The sequence below is a fragment of the Nyctibius grandis genome, chromosome 7, assembly GCF_013368605.1.
Source record: "Nyctibius grandis isolate bNycGra1 chromosome 7, bNycGra1.pri, whole genome shotgun sequence".
In the NCBI taxonomy this organism is placed as follows: domain Eukaryota; kingdom Metazoa; phylum Chordata; class Aves; order Nyctibiiformes; family Nyctibiidae; genus Nyctibius; species Nyctibius grandis.
In genome coordinates, this window is record NC_090664.1 from 7,137,894 (window position 1) to 7,159,655 (window position 21,762).

Sequence of the window (21,762 nt, forward strand, 5' to 3'; positions counted from 1 at the left end):
AAATAAAAGAACAGGCCCAAAGGGCCTTCAGGGATGATAATCAGAGCAACTTTTAAGAGGTATCTGAGGTAGATCAGATCCACCATTTCAGTCATTTCAGAAGACTTTTGCTTTAATTGTTGTACAGTGCCGGGAAGAGTTCCCAGTCAGTAGTACCACTGATCCTCTTTGTGTGCTTGCAGTTTTAAAAGGCGCAGCAAAGCCCCATTTTGGAAGAAAGCATGGTATCTGTGGTATTTGGTATTAGAAAAACTGGGCTGTTGTATGCACAAGAAGGGGCCTCCAAGATTAAATTACTCTGAGCTGCACTTGCTCTCAGTCATAGGGAAACTCAGCCTAAGCCAGTTGTTTTATTTGAAAATCCCCAGACTTTCAGGAGCTCAGGAATCCCTAATTGCTCTGTACATGTGGGTAACTGTGAACCCACATTCTTTGGTGACCTCAGTTGCTGTGGCAAGAAAGTACATCAGTATGCTCAGGGGGTGGTTATTAAATGAATGGACAAATCTTCATATCCTTGAAGCCTCAGTGAAGGAATTAACAGGATTGTGAGGCAGGGAGAGGTAAGGTTAGAAGCAAAATAAAAATCATTCTCTCAAAACCCTAAGGAAAGCCACAAGTTGTTGACAGAATGACTGAAGGGCTTAGACCACGATTATGAAGAGTGATTTGAAGAAGTCACCTCAAACATCATCAAAGAGGTGAGCCTTTATTTTAGGTTCCTGACATGGGAGGTGTTTGTGCTACCTGGCTTTGCTAGCTAAATGTGTAGGAAGCAGATTACCATCTGTGAACAGACATATGTTCAGTGATATCTCCCAAAAGTAAGAAGCTCTTAAAATGCAGTTCAGGTCTATATAATTGTCCTGTTGAGTGGAACAAAACATCCAGATGTTCATCTAAACTCTCATTTGGGGAAGTGTCCCTCTTCACTGAAAGTACAAATTGGAGTTACTGAGGTATAAGTATGTGCTTTAAGTCGGGTCCACGATGAGAATAAAAAACTGTACAAATGTAGCAAAACTGTATTTTTCCCAGTGCCTAATGTAAGCTTCTACTTTTGGTGCAGGTCAGAGAATCTACACTTCCAAATAACTAGTGGGGAGAGTTAGTTGTAAAGTCTATATACTGGAGAGTATCTAATACGTAAATGCATAGTATCTAACTTGTGAGACTTAGCATAGCATGAAGTCGACAGTGCAAGTAGCCCTTTTTTGTGATATTTTCTTAGCATGTTTTTTTTAGGACTTCTCAAATGAGGATACTGTTCATGGTCCCCTGTGCTGTCAAGTGTAATGGTTCACAGGCAGGCATTAGAACAAGAAAACCAGTAACAACAGGAAAAGCAATAACAAGAGTGTGTGCTCTGGCAACAAGTGTAGGGCTCCTCAGTATTCACTCTTGTCATTCTTCTTTTGTACCCTTTGGAAAACATGCAGCAGTGTCAAAAAACCTAACAAGTTAAATAAATTCTCAACATCTTCAAAACAGGAGTGTTCTGCCAACATATTATCAAGGCTTCCAGGACATTTTCTCCTCTGTTCCAGAGCATAAGTGCTTTGCAGCGGAGACTTTTTTCCATCTAAACAACCACAGAAAAGCTTTAATTTGAGTATAGCTAAGGCAAGAGAAATATAAACTGCTGGTAAATGCATTTTCTAACAAGTCGGAGGGGGGGGGGTGTGGTGTTCCTTCTAAAAGATATACAGATTATCTTAACAATTCTGCAATTAAGATATTTTCGGTGCCTGTCATTAATGATTTTAATCCATTCAAAACTAACAGCTAATCAGAAGAGTATTTGAAAGGGTGAAGTCAGCTCTGGCACAGATAATAAACAGTATTCAGAGCAGTACTGAACTTACCTTAAGTTCAGAGATTAATATAACTTTCTGTGGACTGTGTTGGTATGATTTTATTTAAAAAAACAGTTAGTGCCGTATATGGCACATCATTTTGCAAGTTTAGTATTGTTCTGTTGCATCTCCCCGTTGACATTTCGTATGTAGTACCTACTAGTAGCGTGTGTGCTTAGAAATGCAGAGAGCTGGCAGGCCATAAATGAGTGTTAGGATAGTTGAATTCACACTTTCTCTGTGAGACCAGTGGTGAGTGAAAAATAACACAAGTGACCTATACTTTTATATTTGTTTGCTTTTGCTGATAGTCGTAATTTGGTAGAAGAGTTGTCAGATAGATAAGAGCCTGGTACTGGAGATAGTTGAAGGGGAGTTAATGGGCTGGGGAAACATTACTTAAGGAGATGCTTGAAGCCAGGAGCTTGCAACCAGTCATGGGTGGGAATGAAGGGTGGGAGCCAGTTGAGGAAGCATGCTGATGACCTCATCAGTTCAGAGGAGTTTTTCTGCCTTTGGGGAAGAAATGAATGATCCTAAGGGTAGGAAAAATAAAACCAGAGTATGATTATATGAACTGCCAGATCAGGCTCAGGAAGGTTAGAGGGTTTTGGTTGGACAGAGGAGGGTCAAGGTGTATTGGCTGATCAATAAGTCATCACATACAAGCTATGCGAGACTCCCTTGGGAAAAAACCATATGCAATCTGATTTGAAGATGGTTAGTCAAGGTGAAGCTGAGGAAGTTTCAATATCCTTCTTTCAGCTGTGCCATTTCATGTATGGTGGCAGTTTTTGGTCATCCGCATTCAGGAAGAGGGAGCTCAATTAGGAGCTCAATTAGGAGCAATTAGTTGCGTTGGTATGTCAACATGAAGGCTCTTGCCAGCGGCAGAGTCTCTGACTTGTGACTGTTTTATCCAGAGCCAGGCGAGCTTTCTTCCACCAGCAGTTCTCTCTTACTGTTTTCTTAAGTCATTCTCTTTTCCTTCTTTTTAAGTCTTAGACTTGGCAGCTAACCAACTTGAAAAGGACCCTTCAAGGTCAAAGTAAACAATATTTAAGAAATCTTCTAAAAATGTTTGTTTCAGGAGGAGGGGGGACAAACAGCAGCTGTCTTTTAGCAGGGTTTGGTTCTATAAGGGGCCTTTTCCAGGATCATACCTAAAGTAATCTGGTCTTGTGCTCCAGCTGGCACTGGTCCCACCTTTGTACCATGAGAACATTGGGCCCACCAAATACTACTAAGGGAAGACAGGCTTTTTAAATGCCAAAATACAGGCAGTGAAAGACTTACTTGGTATGACCTGTTCTGGTGCTGACAAGCTATTTTCTTAGTGATAACCTACTTTATGTGGCCTGAAACACCTGTGGTTCTCTTGCAGTCTAGTGATGATCTGTGTGACAGGAAAAGAGCAAAATCTGGGGTAGTTCCACATGTTATATCCCCAGATAATCAGCTAGGTGAAGCCAGCAAAAGGGATATAGCTCTTGAGTTATTCCAGGGTGAGATAATGATCCCATAATCCAGCATGCCATCTACATGATTAAAATGCTTTACTCCTGTTGAAATGCTCTCTACACCAAGCTGAATGCATTGTTTTAACCATTCAGCTTGATCTCGCTTGTCTATCTGTCTGAAGCAAATTACTCTGTGACACCCTTACTTTCTTCTGGTTATGTATCTGAGTTGTTTTGGGCAGTAAGGATCTGACTGCACATAGTGTATGGGTTAGGGACAAGAATATGAGGAGACATTGCTCCGAGGCACATCCCACGTTGTCAGCCTGTTGTCAGATATACTCAGAGCTCCCATATTCAGCACCTGCCTGCTGCTGCTGTGGCAGGTACTGGCCAAAGATCCTGGTGGAGGAGACAGCTAGTGTCCCCCAGTGAAGACTGCGTGGTGCACCAGGCAAATATCTGAAACAGCAGAGAGATGGGGAAGAACATGAGCGTTGATGAAATTTCTCCTCTCAAGTCTTAAATTTAGCAAATAGCAACATACCCAGGTTGCTGCTTCTACACGCTGTGTTAATATGATCATTACCATCCTGCACTACTTAGTTGAAACCACTCATAGTATTTATCCTTCAAAACACTTATGTGCAAAAATAAGGCCATTTTGTTACATCTCTGCTCATACACCTGATTATATGCCCCAGGGATTACGTTTGACAGCATTATGCTGCAGGATTTAGGCTGAGTTGTTGTTTCCTCATGTGCCCCTTATAATAGAGTTAGAACTTCACTGTTTCATTGCTCATGTTATAATTATCAGGAACTTTTCTGTCTGCAGTAAAGGACTTTGAGAAACAGACTGTGAGCCAGCCTGAGCTTCATGTTTCTCATACCCAGGTCTGCATTTTTTATGCAGTGATAGTACAGCTGTTTGGCTAATTAACTCGCTATTTATCTGATTGACTCTCCTAAGAATATGAAAAGCTGTGAAATGTTTCAGAAAGAAAACAAAGTTTTCCAGATAAAGATTCACACTGTCTTGTTGGAAGGGAAACTTCCAGCCCCTTTAGCTATGTTTTCCAAGCAAACTAGAAACTGCTATGGAAACTCATGTAATAAGCTGCGTTGTATTGTCATAGAGAAGCATTGCACACTAAAAGCATTACCTAGCATCAGGGAGAATTGGCATCCAAAATTTCTGGAAGTCCTGAGCTGTGCTGTTTCTGTTCCCTATTTGTTAGATAAGACAGCACCAACTCTTCAGCTTGCTGGAATAGTGTGAAAATTGAATTTATTTAGTGCTTACAGAGTGTCCATGTGTTACAGAGCTCAACACTATAGGAAACCCCATGAAGAAACAATTTTCTCTCTCTCCAAAATAGTGTACTGCAAATAAAGCCTGAAGCCAGACAGTGAGCAGTGAAGGAAAACCAAAATGTTCACTCATTAGCTGAGCTTCTCCATCCTAATCACAGAGCGAAGCAAGGGGTCCATGGGAAAAGTTTTCTGGGTAGCCTCTGTAATTTAGAAACGTGCGGAAGGCTGTACCGGTATGGTGCAGGCAAACTTATTTCTGCTATTTTCTAGCATTGAACCGTTTGACTTTGCAGCATTAATAGAATCATAGAATATCTCCAGTTGGAAGGGACCCATAAGGATCATCGAGTGCAACTCCCTGGTCCTCGCAGGACTACCTAAAACTAAATCATGTGACTAAGAGTGTTGTCCAGATGCTCCTTGAACATCTGGACAGGCTTGGTGCCATGACCATTTCCCTGGGAAACCTGTTCCAGTGACCAACCACCCTTTCAGTGAAGAGCCTTTTCCTAATGTCCAATCTGAACTTCAATAACGTTGTATTAATATTAATCATTAAACTGGATGGTGTGCTAATGAAGCCAGAAGGTCATTCTAGTCAATATTACTGCCCCCATTAAACTGTCTCAAGCAACAGCAGCAAAACCAGCCAATGCAACATTATATGTCGTTTCCTTAACAGGCCATTATAAAACAACTGGCATCTGCCTGCCTGCTGTCAGGGCTGCAAAGGTAGGCAGCCGCCAACGTGCAAAATGAAGAGGTACTGCACTTCTTCCATTATCAAGATGAGAGTTCTTTCTGTTATCGTGTTTTTTGACATCTCTGAAGTGATACAGCCTTGAGGAGAGGAGGCAGCCTCTTGGGTCTGTCTGGTCACTGTCACCACCAGACAGCTATGTAAATAGAAACCCCTCTTGAATGAACAGAGGATGGGAGCTGATGAAAGAGAGTTCATAGGTTGCCACAGTTAGACAGCAAGGGACATTTGAACAACACAGAACGAAGAATGTTCCCAGAGGAAACAGCTGTGAAATTTTTCGTTTGGTTACGCAGCTGCTCAGAGTTTGTGTTCACTTGATCACTTGCATAAAACTGAAGAACCTCCCAGACTGCCGAGAGGAAAAGACAAGTGAAGGGAATTCTTCACCATGAAGCACTTGCTCTGCTGTTTTGTGTTAAATGGAGGAGAAAATCTAACACAGCACATGAGGATGGCAGCTTTGTACAACTGAAGCTAGACATTTGATTTGCTGGGCAGTGCCATCTTTTGTATTTCTGGAAACAGAAGCGTACTGAAGATTGCAAGGAAACAAATCCATAAAGGAGCTGAATGTGGAAGCTGCTGCTCTGGCATTTGAGTAGTACTGGAATGATATCACGCCATCAGGCATCTCCAGGCATGCATGGATTTTCTCCTTACATTATTTTCCTTTCATATGAAACCAGTGAAATACTGTCAGAGTCAGATAAGAAAGGTAGCATTAGGGCTATAATTTTCTGTAAGTATGTGCCCTGATTTGAACCATGTTTTTGAAGATAAAGGGGACCTTGTCTTTCAGATATCACAGGAAGCAGTTAAAAGATCATGAATCTGAATGCAGTCAGACTCGTAATTAGGATAATAGTAGCGTCTGTAGAGGGCTAATGCTGTGCTTGGGTCAGAATGTGAAAGGCAGAGAGGCATTTCCTGGGGATGCTTATAGCCTGAGTCCATGGTTCAGGAAGCTACTTCCGCATGTGCTTGATCCAGCTGAGAATGGTATGCATGTAAATGTTTAATTTTAAGTGCATATTTAAAGCAGAACTCATATTTGAAGTGATTTGGGAAATGTGTATAAGGAGACAGAGCCTGGGCTTCACCAACTGTTGTAGATACTGAAAATAGGTCAAATAAATCTATGTCCTGTAGCTAAGAGATTCTCAGCTACATGTTTAGAATAGAGTTAATTTCTAGATTTAGATGTCTAAATTTGGGCATTCATATTGTAGCTGCATAACATAAATACTATAGCTCCATGTATGATCTTGTCAATACTAGGGCCTGGAGAGGTATTCAGCCCAGTCTAAACTAAACATCTACATTTGGTCTGCTGAACCATTCTCTACATCCATTGACTATGATGGGAGCACTGACACCTAAATCACATAGCAGTTGCTTGCTGTGTAGGCACCTGAAAATGCATATCAGATTCTGAAATTGAATTCTAGTCCTGAAATTTATTGAGATGAAGTTGTCCCCAGTGACAGAGCACAAAACTGTTCTCTGATAATCTGGAGATGAGGGCATGCTAAGCTGGAGCCAGACATTTTATGGAGCAATGAAACACTTTCCATTCAATAGAAGCATTTTTGTTGTTTTAGTGGAGTCACCAGTCAAGCAGAATAGGGCTGCTCTAACCTTTTTAATTTGTATTATTGACAAGGTTTATAGTCTGTCATTGTTTAGCATGAGGAGAGGTTCGTCCCCCTACTTTGTCTATGCTACCATTGTATCACTAAAGAAGGTTGGTATCCATATCAACTTGGTTCATCCTGTAGACCAGAGAAAGAGATCAGGGCAGTGAATGACACCAGGACCAGATGAATGTTTTCTCCAGCATCTATGCACGCCGTGGTTTGGTCACTGTCACCCAACACAGTTTTGTCTTTCTGATACTGGTACCTGAAATAACTACCTTGGGGAGCCTATATTTTGGACCCTTTGAAAGCTGCATTTTAATAAACAGAGAGAACAACTTATGGTCTGAGTTATCCAAGAACCTTGGGCTGATCCCCTGACTCCAATGTCATGCAGTATTTCCCTGTGATCCGTCTCTCAGAGCAATGTTCTGATGGTTCTCTTCTTCCCAGTACTGATCTGACTAATGTGGAGTGAGGAAGTGCAACACTTCACTATTCAACGAGTATTAGTTTTCTGGGAATAGTGGGAAATGTTTAGTTTTCTAACATACTTCATCACAATGGCATTTCTTAGTAATCCTCTTTTTCTCCCCAAATCTATCATTTCATGGTCTTTTTTTATTTTCTTACAGGAGGAGCTGGGCATTGCCTGTGAGTTGCTGGAGTCAGACTTCCTCAAGTGCAGCGTGGGATTTCCTTTCATGAGATCGAAATCTAGGGTAATGTTGTGATATTCACATTTGCAGAGTGATGGTCCATTCGCCTCTTTGTCTCCAAGGGGTGGCTGAAAGGGCAACTGCGCTGTTAAATGTCTGTGACTGATGATACTTTCTCTAGCTTTCTAACCCCGCTATCCAAGCCTTTCACAGTTACAGAGGGTAGCTGTCCTCTTTCCTACCAGACAGAGCCAATGACAATGCCCTGTGAATGCAATATAGTGCTCTTGAAAAATGATGCAAGAGTTGCAGCTATGAAAAACTTACATATTTCCTCTGCACAAAATTAGAAAGGGACTCCAGTCTTATTTATGTTGCCTTACTCTGGTTTTATTTTTGTCTTCTCTCACATTAAAGTTCAGCTGAATTTGTATGAATTACAATGAAAATGTCTTAATGACTTTTTCATATTATGGTCTCTTTTAAAGAGGATTTTGTTCGGTAGTAGAAGATGAACTCTCTCATAAAGTTTAGAAATCCAGCTGGGTTCTTTCTGTCACTAAACCGAGCTGTACAAACGACCAACCCAGAAAGGTGAGAAGATGAGGAATAACTTAAGGATGACCTGAACAAAATGAGTCTGAAATTTTTCAGAAAATTTCAGTTTCAAAAACTAATCCTTTCCATTTGAATTGACATATCCTTTGACCTGACATGAAATTTTTTCTTTTATGTGTTTTATTGACTGTAACATGCTCTTTTGAAACATTTAAAAAGATTTTTAAATAGAATGGAAAAAATAAATGCAGTAACAAAATATTATCTGGAATGTAAGAATTTCAGTGGTTTGCTTCAGAATGACATAGTTGGGTTATCTTCAGGTTTTTTTTCAGCAAGCCATTGAAATTAGCATGAATTTGGAAACTGTTTCACTTGGCCAAAACCTGTTTTGGAGTTAGGCAGAAATGTGTTGCATGGAAAAGTTAATGTAGGGCTACAGTGGTCATCGAAGTAGTTTCTCTTTTCAAAATTAGCACTGGATTTTATCCATTATGATGGGTGGCCTGAATGCTGCTTTAGCTTGTGCTGACTGCTCCAAGTCTCTGTGAAGGCCTGTGGCATGATTTTAATTCCTCCAAAAGAGCTCTTCACCAGCAAGTAACATATAGATTGGTGTGAGGTAGTTTCAGGTAGTGGTCCCCTTATACTGGAAGACTACCCCTGGCAGATGAGCTCCTCAAGAAATATTGAATGGCAATTCTAGTAAAGGCCTTTTCACAATGAAGGAAAAATCGGACTCTCTAGTATTTGAGCAGAGACACAATTGCTAAGGTTTAAAAGCTGCTTTACAGTAGAGGAGGCTCTCTTACATGTATCAAAATACACTACTTTTGTACAGCTAGGCCAGTAAAATGTATGTGAAGTTTCAGAATAAATACATTTTGAAACAATATACAGTGTCTCTAAATACCACTTTTTCTTTGTGCAGTACGATTTCAGTGTGATCTTTGACACAAGCCACTTGTCTGGGCAGGAAGAAACGCTTACCTTCCTTGTCACTGCCCAAAGGTAGGTGAACCTTTGTACATCTTGATCGCTTGGATAGTTTTTGTCGCGTGAAGTATTCATTGCATTTGCTTGGCAGTTGTGTGATATTAGTTGTAGACGTGTGTATGAGTAGTAAATGAGGTTAAATTACTGGGGCTAAATTAATGTATTTTGATAATGTAGGGGAACCATGTGATGCAGCTTCCTGAAAAATCAGGTAGGATCATACTTAGGCTTTCTTTGCCTGGCAGTTGCAATTCTGAAGGAGCATTTTGTGTTCTCTCAGTCGGAAGGCCCTTGTGTTTCTGTGCCCATCCCTTTGGGCCCTGTATCAAGCTCAGCTCAGCTGTGGTTGATGATCAGCACCAGGCAGACCCATTTGTTCCAGCATTTGAATGTAATAAGCATGCTTGGATGCAAACCGAAAAAAGATAAATGCGTTCATCAGATGGTCAGGAATCTCACTGACAGTTTCCAAGGTTGCATGTCTATTTTTTCCCCTTCTGGATCTTCAGCAAGCTATGACAGACTGTGTGAAACAGCTGAATAGGGTACTTCCCCAAGGGCTCTTGGAGCAGACATTGAAGTAGGGTGATGCCAAGTATGCTTTCATAGGGAGTTTATCTCAGGCAGCATAAAAGGTGTGGCGCATGCTCTGTGCCTCCTAAGATGATGTGCCACGGAGAAGCAGACTCCATGGGTGATTCAGTCACAGGCATTGTCGGTGTGTGTATGGGAACTGGCGGTAGCACAGCTGCATAAACCTGGGCCATGAACTGCTGCTCTGATGTGCTGGGTGTGTGTCTGGTTCCTGCTTCCACTTACTGCGTGAGTGAGCCAACTTCATACCCTGCTGTGTGAAAATCAGGATCTCCAGCCTGAATTCTCCTCCCCAATTTGTTAGCACCCCACCCCATCAGCTGGAAATGAGAGATGAGATGTAGCAGTTGCTGAGTGACTGCTCTCTTAAGGCATAGTCCTCCCCTGCAGTAGCAGCTGTAGGTGGGAACAAGATCCTGCAGCACATGGGGCTGGTATGAGACACTGAAAGCGAGACCTCGCATCAGAGGGGCAAGACCATATCTTGCATGTTAGAGAAGTTTTATTCTTCAGGAGGAGAAATTCATCATGTGTTCAGATGACCCCGTGATGCTTCTAGGCCAGGGAGATGCATCAGGATCTGCTAGGTGAATGCCAGCCAGTGCAAAGATGGGTCAGCACTGCTTTAAATTTGCCCAGCCAATGTTTTCCAGATTGTACCTCTCATTTGCCTGCCTTGGATTGCACAAGGCTTTCCTGTATAATCTCACTCAGATTTCTGTCCCCTCCTAGTGAAAAGGGTTCATCAGTGCCTTTAGATGGAACAAAGAAATAAACAGCAGTTTGTACACAGAGTGTGAATGCTCAGAGGAGTTAAGAGAAAGTTTCACATTTCACAGGGATGGGCGGGAGGACAATTGTGTTTTGAAGGATTCAGCTGAACCTCCAAAGACAAAAGTGCAGGGCCCAGTGCTGATTACCCTCATTTTCTCTGTGACTTTGGGCAAATTGCTCAATTCCCTCACTGTCAAATAAGTGTAGTAAAATCTTCCTACCACAAGAGTTGCAGCGAGCCCTGGGGTAAAGTCAGTGATAAGGAAATGGAGAGGAAGTGTCTGTGCTGTGGCCAGACTGCAATGAGTGGGCACATTGTTTCCACACAAAACTGGAGCTAGTCTGGCCAAAATGGCTGGATGCAGAGAAGCTATGCCACGCTGTCATGGGAAAGTAAGTATTGCCCTTCAAGTGGGCACTTAAGCCTGTCCCTTGAAGCTGCAAATTTGGCAGTGGCATCTGTAACAAGAAACTGGTTCAGTAGTGGGAGAGATCAATTGGAGAAAGGACTAAACATTACATTACATTTACTCTTAAAAAAAAAAAAAACCAAAACAAACAAAAACCCCAACCCTCTTCTGTGCTCCCTGGCGTGAACTATTTTTCTAGAACTAGATTCACTGAGCTATATTCTCCTTTTCTGACAGTAGCTTTGCTCCCTTTAAACAGATAAGCACATACCCATGAACCCTGTATGGAATTCTACTCGCTTATTCTGCTTGCCACCATGGTATCTCGGTATTTGTGTTGGATGAGAAATGTCTCCGTTTTGGACTCTTCTTTGAGCCTATTCAGGGGAAAAGCTTTTAGTAAGCTTTTTTTCCTGGGACTGAAAGTTTGTGGGTTTTCCATCTGGGCCATAGTTTTATTAGCAGACATGGCCAATGTGTCAGTTGCAGAAAGCTGAGCTATATCTGAGCATGTATGTAGCCAGCAGGCTTTTTTTTGTAACCCAAGCAACTCATCATCTGCATGGTATCACTTGGGACATTACTGCCTGCTGTTGCTTCAGTGATACTGTCCTCAGATAAATAGGATGATCATATCTTGTTTTGCCAGTTTGTTTTGTGAGTAAATCCAATGAACTTCAAGGCAAAAGTGATTCCAGAGTCACTGCTGAAGGAATTGGAAATATAAGTAATGTATTTTTCAGTATTATTGTTCTGAGCTGTCACCCACCAAGCAGACTCACCATCAGAATTAGAATAATTACAAGTTTGAGTGTTGGACATGCATTTCAGGAACCTCTCCCAGACTTCATACAAAAGTGTTCACACTGAAATAAACTGACTCAAGTGAGAGATGATTACTCACTTTTCTCTTTCCTCCTTATGCTTTTGGCCAGTTGAGGCAACTGCCTTTGAAAATATAAAGTAGAAGCAGTTTCATTTTGGCAACTAAGTACAGGAAGAGGGACTGGAACTGCTGAGAGGTTACAGCCGGTTCAGTACAAGGGTCTCACTTAAAAAGTGCTTGTAGTGGCACCAATTGGTGCAGGTACAATGAAAGCGCAGTTTCATTTACTGAGTCAAAAACCTCTGGGGAGTGTGTGTATCCCTCCTAAACTGATGTACAGTCAGGCTGGGAGAAAATGAACCCTTGCATTGGAGTCTAAATGTCCTTGTTTCTCTCCACTGTGCATGGTGGCTGCTGTAGTTTTGCACTGCCATCTGAATTCACACCTTGCTCCAAGATAGTTTTTTTGGTGTGAGCCTGATCATGTCACAGCCACAGAGGAGCAGCTGCAAAATGCACACTTTATGTGTGTGGCCTTTCCAAGGTGGGATGAACAAACGTAACTTAATCTTTAAGAGGCTTCTTAAGGAGAGCTGACATCACTCAAATAGAGAGGCTCAGAGTACAAGGCAGGGAGATGGCAGCTATGAAACTGTGTGATATATTGCAAAGGCTGTCGATTTACAGCATGTTTATTTTTTCCTTTCTGGCACAGTGGAAACCTAGAGCGCACTGAATCTCTGCATGATAATACTCTAACCCTGTCGGTGCCCCTGGTGCATGAAGTGGACTCATCTATCAATGGGTAAGTACCAGTCACCAAATGAAAACAACAATAATAATAATAATCCTAACAATAACATCTGAGTGTCTTCCAGTGAAAAACTGAATTCTTCTCTTTGTTTATGTGTAGCCAGACTGTTGCTTTTTCCCTGTTTCCCAGACTCTGGAAAAACAGACAGCCTCATTCATTATCTGGGTATTTTATTTGTCATGCCTTTAATTCCAACACTGTACCTCGTTCTCACTCCTTTCTAGCTACTGCTACTTAGTTACCATCACATTTATAGTAGGTATTTTAGTGATCATATTTGAATTCCTGTGATTCTGTAGATAGGATGGACCTTAAAATAAAATAAAAAGAGAACAAGTTAAATCACATCTTGTTCCTTAGGGCATGTCTTTAAGGATATGGTTGAGAATCACCAGGCCAAAGGTTAGGGTCAAATGTTCTGGGATTTTAAGGAGCTTGGTGGGGTCTAGCTGTTTGCCTTTCTGTTTAATTTCACAATCACAATTCACTTCTGCTTCTGTTCATTTTCCCACTCTCTCTGCTCCCTAGTCTGCAAGACGTCTGAATACCAGCCGAGGAACATCACTCACCCTTTGACTGAAATACTTGTGTAACGCATAGCCGTTGTCCTCTCCCCAGGGCTGCACATGTGCGAGCTCCTGCCTTTGTACTCGGGGGTCTTCCCTTCCACTTTTGCATTACCATCTTAAGTCTAAAATGAAAGATTTGTGGTCAGTTCCAACAGAGGGACCATCCTCTAGCATAGACAGTGCTTGAGTTGGAATTGAGGGACCTGGTCACTGGAAGTTAATTAACATCCATGTAGACTGAGAAAGTTGACATTAATTCCTAAACTGGGGAAGCAAAAACTCATCAGCAGTGTCCCCAAGAGGTCAGTGCCTGTTTTGGCCACCATTTGTGGCAACTTCCAGGGAATAGGTATTGTCTAAATGACCAGCACAGGTTGGCATCAGTAGGAAAAGATTCCTTTGACCAGTGTGCTACACGTGTAGGAACAAAGTTACCTGCACTGACCTGTGATTTGGCTGAAAAGCTGAGTAGACTCAGATTCATGGCCGAGTCTGGGTTTTACCACATAAAGCTGATTTCCCCTCTTGTTGCATAGAAATAAAATCCCTTAATTACTGCCACAATAGTCAGAATGGGAAGAAGATACACCTGAGCCTGCGCAGAGACGTGAAGAGCACTGTCAGACCTCACAAGATGACTAGCCAGGGCAAAAATCTCCTCTATACTGAGACTAAGTCTCAGCAGCATGTTCTGAAAGTTTTTGAATGCTTTCATTGTTACAGATTGTGCAGAAATTTAACTCTGTATCCCTTGCTTCTTGATGCTTTGATACAGATCGATTTTTGTACAGCTTTACAGGTACCAATGCTTTCGTCTGGGTCTTTAGATCTCTGTTTGTCATCTACAGAACACTGCATGCCAAGAAACTTGATAAAAATTATGCTTTTTTCTTTCTCTTCAGAATGTACTTTTTTGAAGCACAAAGTCTCTGAATTTATAAGCCCCACTCATCTGACTATGTGGATTATTTTTTTCTTCCTCATAGACAATACTTAGTTAATTCAAGTTCACAGAATTGTCCAGCTACCAGGGAAAAATTGGGTTTCTTGGAGGGCACAACATTCCCAGGCATGGTAATATTAGTAATACTCTTTTCTGGACAATGTATTTTTAAAGCTTATTTTTATGAGCTGTTCTGCATTTGAGTCTACAAGAGCAAACTTCATCCCTGGTCATAAATAGCCTGGAAGGGCTTGTACTATGTTTGGGAGGAGCCTTCAGGCACAACACCATAAATGGCAGGAGTAAATCTGTGTCTCGCTGTTTCCCCTTGCAATCCCTGGCATAGGAGACAGGCAGGCAAAAAGAAAATGTACCTAAACAGGCTTAAAATCCTATCTCAAAAAACTCTGACCCAAAAGGACAGCTTGGGAAGGAAGCAGAGTTTTAGGCAGTCCCTCACCAAGGTTTGCCTGAAATTACACCAGGACCCTTTCCAGCCAGTGGAGCAGCCTGAGATTAGAAGGAGGCACAAAGGGTGCTTAAAGCACTCCTCGTGCTCTTCTGCAGGATTTCCAGGTACTGTGTTGTGCTTCCAAGTCTTTTCTGATAAAACCCTACTGCGTTTTACTTTGTGATAAGATGATAAGAGTAGTTGAGGAGACTTCTCCTGTGCCACTGTAGTTGAAAGCAAGTTGTATCTCCCTCTACTCTTCTCTTTAACCATCTGCTAATCATAAAGGTAGTGAAGCTCAGATAATTAAGGAAGTGTTTATTCCTGCAATGCTCTGTAAATGGTAGATAAAATAGAAGTGTTACCTCAGTGAATATATAACTGTTTCTTCAGGTTAACTTGGTAGCACAATGATTTCCTGTGTTACACAAACTATAGGACTTGCACAAATCATCCATGGCAGGGGGCCCTGGAGAAGAGGTTTTGTGATAGGAAAGGACAAAAAGAGATAAGTAATCAAAAGAAGTCTGCTTCAATGATGGGATGTTAACCTGGGTCAGTTGCTGACTGTCATGCTGCTTATGTAGTCTAGCATTGTTGAGAGGAAATCAAATCACAAAGAACAGATTAATGTAAAATGGTCCCATAGAATTTCACATGACCAGAAGGCAAGGGGTGCAATTCAGCTTGCCACAAATATATTTAATTTTGGTGACAAACACAGCTTACTAAATCTGTGTCTTGATCTTTCAGAGAAGTCTTCCCTACTTCATTTTTCTACGGTGATTCTGTGGAAGCATCCAACTTTGTTCAGTTGGAAAACCACGAATGCCTTTTCCAGTCTCTCAACTTCACACTTCAGGTAAAACTGATCCTTATTTTGTCTGCTTTCCTGCTTGACAGCACATTCTGGTTTTGTATCTCTTTTATTCTGAGTGTGGTATGGGCTTTGGTGAATGTTTCTGAATCTCAATGTGCTGTGCAATGCATTCTTGATTGGATGCCATATTTACAGAGTGCAGAGATAGTATATTTCCTTATCTGAATATATTATAACAAGAATTGCAAATAGGGCATCTCGCTACCATAGGAATGAAGCTGCTACCATTTGTTTCTGTCTTACCTTTCATCCCAAGTTGAGTAAAGACCTCTAGTTACTCAAGTACCACATCTTGGATGCAGTCACAGGTTCAAAAGGGAGGAGTAATTCTTTTTAGTGGCATGGTCATTCAGCAGAGGAGTGGGCAGCCTTAATCCATGAGAACAAACATGTACCTGTGCAAGGGATTCAGACTTGCTAAATGCCCCCGATATGAAAATGTTTATAGCGCTACTGATAATAGGAGTACAGCACAGGGAAGAGACTGTGACACTAAAAAGACAGGTGTGAGAAGGTTTCATTAAATGTCTCATAGCATCTCAGTGTTATTCAAGTATTATCTATAGATTACACTTTACGTGGCAGTTAGATGGGTTCCTGATATGGATGATTTATTATAACTAACTCTTGTGATGCGGCTGAAATGAACTTGTCTTGCTGCCATGACTGTATGTACTACAAGCACTTCGAATCGTTTTTGACCACTAGATGGAACTAGGGAATGATAAATCATGCAGAGGTGGTGGAATAATTTATTGTGAAAAATAGTCTTTTGCCTTTTTTTCCCCTTTCTGTTCTCCTAGGCATGAATGCCACTCAGCTCATAATGAATAACACATGTCTTCCTCCATGACAGACTGTGTTCCAGAGCAATTAAGCCCCCACTGTCATGCAGTGCCCTTAGCTATTTACTGAAAAGGAGTGAAAGCAGGATTTCAGGACGTTAAAGCTTTTGTGAACCAGGCTATTAATTCTTGTGATTCTGATTTCATTCTTGAGAGTTTGTAGGTCTTCCCCCCTCCCTCCCCCCAATAGCCAGTTATTGGTTAAAAACAGATAAAGGACAGATGTACTGATGCTTTAACTAGATGAATATTTTCAATAAAACAAAGTGATAACAGGTAAGGGAGAGAGAATCTATACGTTGGCACAGCCACCATTTGTCCTGCCCCATCCTCTTGTCTCTCATGCACACCCTTACAAGTTGTAATATTAATAATTTTTTTCTGTATAGAAGTAGAAAATTATACTGTAACAAGTCACAGATCTGCTCTCCAGTAACATGGTAAACCTCATAACCGTGTGTGTCAAAGAGAAAGGGTAGAGTTTCATAATGGGCTGATCATGGTTTGTATCACTGTTTGCTTAATTGATTTTAATGATTTGCCTGCCATTTATTAAACTTCTCCAGATGGAGAAAAGTAGTAGTTTCTTAACCAAGAAAAAGAGATGATTTACAAAAATATGTGGCTTTATAGTGGGTTTTGTATGTGAAAATCTATACCATGTCCAATGTTAATAAGGAAACGGATCTATGCATCATTTTTTTGTGGTAACAAGATGTGCAATGAAAACGTCTTTTCTGCATTAACTCTTATATCTGATCTCAGTGAGATGATCAAGTTTTTTTAAATGTCTTAACATGAAATGTTATGTTTGTATTTCATGCAGCATTTATCATGCTCCATTGTAGTGGGATTTCCCCCCTGCCTGGAGCTTCAGGGTTTTTGTGAGGATTTGACATTGTGAATCAATTCTCTTTATCAGTCAGGCATTTCTTCAAATATAAAGAGTGTTTGAAGAATGAAAACCTGTTGGTTTTAGTATTTGTACTTTACACAATTAACAACTGATTTCTACATCTTTTGACAGTACTGTCTCAGTGCATGTAAATATTCTAATGGGCTTAATGTTTTTACTGTATGCACTTATATACATGTTGTTAGAAACAACCAGGAAATATTTTTCCTAATAAAAAAATGTAGAAAGACACGAAACTTATTTTCCTTGAAATTTTTCCATGGATTGTTTCTTTTCAGCAAAAACCCACAAACGTTGGAATTTTCACTGGATATATTTCAGTGGTGGACTGGAAATTCTTTGAGTTTTTGTTGAAAATTTGTGGGAGGCTTGATAGAAAGCCAATATTTTCCACTAAGAGTTTCATTTAGTTGGAAACCCCAGAACTTGAATGGAAGTTGTTCACATGCATTTCCTGGCAACTCACTCAGCAAACCCGCAGTCTGGTAGTCACAATCATCATTACTTTGGCTTCTGCTCCATAAGGAAAACGTATGCAGAATATAATGCAGTCGTTACTAGATGGAAATGAGAATGTTAACTGAGACAGCAATATTTCTTACAGTCTTCTGGATGGTGTTACCAAAACACTCAGAGTACTAACAGTGTCTCTGTACATAAGATAGAAGTCTTATGCTATTTGTATTGATGACTGGCAATTATCCTGCAAAACTGCTTCTCGCTTGATATATGAGCTGTGCCTAAAAACTGTTAGATAAGGTAAACCTCTGACTTTATCCTGATACTTACAAAAGAATTCTTAGTCTGAAGACATTGAAAAACTTGCATAGTATTTGAAATTTTTCAAATTTACCTATATTCCCAGCTCTGGTTCTACAGTAGTTTCCCATTTATAAGCAGTCATATATATAATGTTATTTTATTGATTTTTTTATACATTTATATGCATCTTTGTCTTACAGGTTTACAATGCTGGACCAAGCACTCTCCCTGGAGCTTTTCTTGACATTTCATTTCCAAACCGCCTCTCTGCCACCGGAGCCGAAATATTTCACATTCAGCAGATGATGGTGAGTACATTATGATGTGTTCTGAGCCCAGAGAGGCACTGAAATCTATCAATGACTGAAACAAAAAAAAGTCCAGCAGAACTAGATGAATCAGTTGCTTTTTTAGACAGTAAAAGATTCTTTGTATCTGTGGCCAGATCATCATAAGTAGCTGATGCCCTCCAGCTGTTGACTGCTGTCCCTCACCTAGGGCAAGCAGCCGGTTGTGTGTTCCTGGTTTCCTACAACACAGTGTAAAACTAGGTCAGGCTAATCCTGAAGGAAATGTGGAGAATACTTCCCTGAGTCACACCTCCAAAGAGCATTGAGTCTTAATCAGAGTCCTCCCTGATTAATTGGTGTATATAACATCAGCAGGATGTGTTACCAAGCTGACTCACGTTACCTGTTTTTTCCTGTGGTTATCTGCAAAAACGCTAGCTAGGTCTGAATACATTATCAATATCTGTTTTTCTATAGTCCATGTTAAAATTTGGTCTTTTTGAGTGTTCTTTTAACAAATGTAAGTAGCAGAGAAATTTATTCTTTCAACACAACATTTTTCGAAAGATGATTTTGTGTCAACTACAAAGAAAATCAAAATAAATTTATACTGTGGTGGCTAAGAGAGGGAAACCTCACTGCTGAGGTAAGTTTATTGCTGAAATTCAGAGTAATCTGTCTTTGTGAGACAGAACCAGCTCTTCAGGCTACTTGAAAAGAAGTATTATACTTTCTTTGTTGTTAGCTGCTTTTCTAGCCTTTTGGCTGAAGAGTGTTATCGTCCCTCACATGGAGGTAACTGTGTCACTGAGTCTGTGTAAATATAGAACCAATAAGACCTGTCTAAGCAGGTTTCCAAGATTTATGTTGTTGAAAGGTATGAGATAAAAATATATATATATATATGTATATATATATGGCTTACAGGTGGGCACTAGGGACCAAATCACTGAGAAACAGATTTGGGATATTGTATGAGGCACCAGAGTGGTATAGACTTGAGTGAATTCTCCAACTAGACTGAATTGATTCTCCAGCCTATGTCTCATTTTCCGTGACATTACATTTTAATATTTTATTTAGTTGAGCCTTATATGCACAAGATCACCTTCTCTTCAACACATTGCCTGTCAAAGGATCGTGACCTGTTTCCTTGTCCCTTCCCTGGTCTCTGTGTGCTGTGGGAGAGGGTGTGTGTCTGTGTGTGTTTGCAGCAGCAGCAGAGAGGTGTGAGTCTCCATAAAAGATTTTTTCTGCCCAAATGCTGGTGTCTTCTCTAAAGTCAGTCATCCTATATTTTCCTGTATAGCCAAGAGAGAAGAATAGAAAACTCAACCCGTTTAACTTCGGTTGTGATGAATTCCTTTTAGGCATTGCTTGTTTCGCTGTGTTGACTCTTCTCCAGAAGTCTGGGCAAATTGTCTTAGACAAGATACCTGTTTTGCACACTTGAATTAGCTGAGGTGTACGCTAACCACCAAGTGGACAAGGGCTGATTTCCAGGCATAGTTTGTCATTATTTCTACACAAGACGCTAAGTTATGCTGACAAGGATAGGATGGTTTTGAATAGCTGTTAGAAAAACAAGGCAAAAATCTGAAATCTTGCCCTTAACTTCTTTTTCATTGCTGTTGTATCTCTGATGGCTTGCCTAAAGGAGGTCCAGCTGGGTAGCGTGGCCTTGGGCGCTGTGCAAATAAATACTTGTAGAGTTTGCATCCCTTTTCCTCAACAACAGGTTGCATTTCCCCCAGCGTTATTTGACATCTTTCTTCTACTTTGCAGTTTGTCTTTGTCGAAATTTCAAACTGCTGTTGTGAGACCTTTTTGCATTGCAGGCTGAAGAGTGGTAGTAGGCAAGTATAGTTTTATGAGAGATGTCTGCACGATACACTGGCATACCATGGATCATTTCAACCACTGTTTTTTGGGTATATGGTCAGTAGGAGTCTAATGCATGACTTTTTGAGCATCTCTGACATGTTAATAAATGTTATCCAAGCAAATCCTATCTTGGATAGTGGTTATCCCTGCTTTACGGATAAATAAATAATTGAAACACCAACTGGTTTGCCTGAGGTCACACAGGAAATTTGTGTCAGAGCTGGGCACTGAACCCATGTCTCCCAAGTCTTACTATTGTAACAGGAAAAGCATCCTACTCTCTTTCCTCCTGCCTCTCTCCCACTGAGTTTTTATTGACTGAAAAGGGAACTGAAATCATGGAGCTTTTCATCTTTTCATAGACTAAATATACTTAAACAAACCAACAAACAAAACCCTAAAAGCAGCAGATTGGCATGAACTTTGGAAAATGGGTTAGAACAGCTGTTTTCAAGAGCATTTTTGTAAGCATAGTCATTGAAGATTTCAAGTTTTTGCTTATTTTGAAGTTCCCCAAATCTAGACCGCAGTAAAGGTGATCATGTTGTTTCAGACAGTGCAGGTGTTTCTGTATTTATATCTTTACAGCTATAATCCAGCTGTTCTAGGAGTCAGCATTGCCAGACCTTTCAGAATAGCTGTCATTAATACAGAGGATTAGGAATTGTCGTTTATCTGTGACTGAAACTGTTGATACATCATTTGGGATTTGATGACATCATGGTATTGTTTTTTTAAAGTTAATAATTCTTTTGCCACTTCTCTGATGTACATTACAGCAGTGGAATTTATGGGTGAAAATGCATAGTAAAAGCACTAGAGTGTGTGTCTTGAATACACCTGTACCACACAAGATAGTGCCAGGAGCTAATTCCTTCATATTGTACTGACTGATATAGTCTTCCAGGCACAAAAAGTAATAAAAGGAAGAGAGTCACATATGGCCCACTGGAACGGTCTGTATCTCTGGGAGGTTTTAATAGGAATTATTATTGTGCTGCTCTTAGAGGAAATGACAGCCCTCCTACTTCCTCTGTTCCTGTTGCTCTAAGCTTTTGGCTTTACTGTGGAAACGGCTTTAAGATTTTCTTCCAGAGAAATTAAGGTCACAGAGATGTTTTGACATTTGGAGTTCTGCCTTAGAGATGTTCAGATGCAATTCAAGGGGTCTTGGGAGTTTCTGCAGCAGCTTCCCCAACAAAACCCCTAACATATAAAGGAAACGTCAACAGTAAAAGCCAGAAGTAAAAGAAAATGGATGAATGAAAGAAAACTAGAAAAAAAACAAGTGAACTTCCTCCCTATCAGAAAGTTTAAACCAAAAGAAAATGCTAAAAGTTTTACAAACTATTTTTGCTAGGGAGTTTCACCATTGACATTGATTTTACATAGTAGGTACTCAAATTCTGCAGTGGTAGCAGATAAGACAAATTAGTTCTTGTTTGGTTTTGTGTATTTCCGTATTTTCTTTCTTGCAGAGGTTTGAAGCAAGTTTAAAAACATAATAAATGAAATCCCTCAGCTTGTTGTGATAGGAATGGTATAGGTGATGACAGAA

At 40.5% G+C, this 21,762-nt stretch overlaps 1 protein-coding gene across 1 annotated transcript in view; it reads left to right on the top strand.

Moving 5' to 3' along the window:
• ITGA9 (integrin subunit alpha 9) overlaps positions 1-21,762 on the top strand; it is a 236,129-nt gene that overhangs the window by 174,326 nt on the left and 40,041 nt on the right. The window contains exons 19-23 of the mRNA XM_068405193.1: positions 7,669-7,755; positions 9,182-9,261; positions 12,566-12,655; positions 15,381-15,489; positions 18,231-18,338. Coding sequence (XP_068261294.1) covers positions 7,669-7,755; positions 9,182-9,261; positions 12,566-12,655; positions 15,381-15,489; positions 18,231-18,338 — 474 coding nt within the window. The remainder of the gene's footprint in view (positions 1-7,668; positions 7,756-9,181; positions 9,262-12,565; positions 12,656-15,380; positions 15,490-18,230; positions 18,339-21,762) is intronic.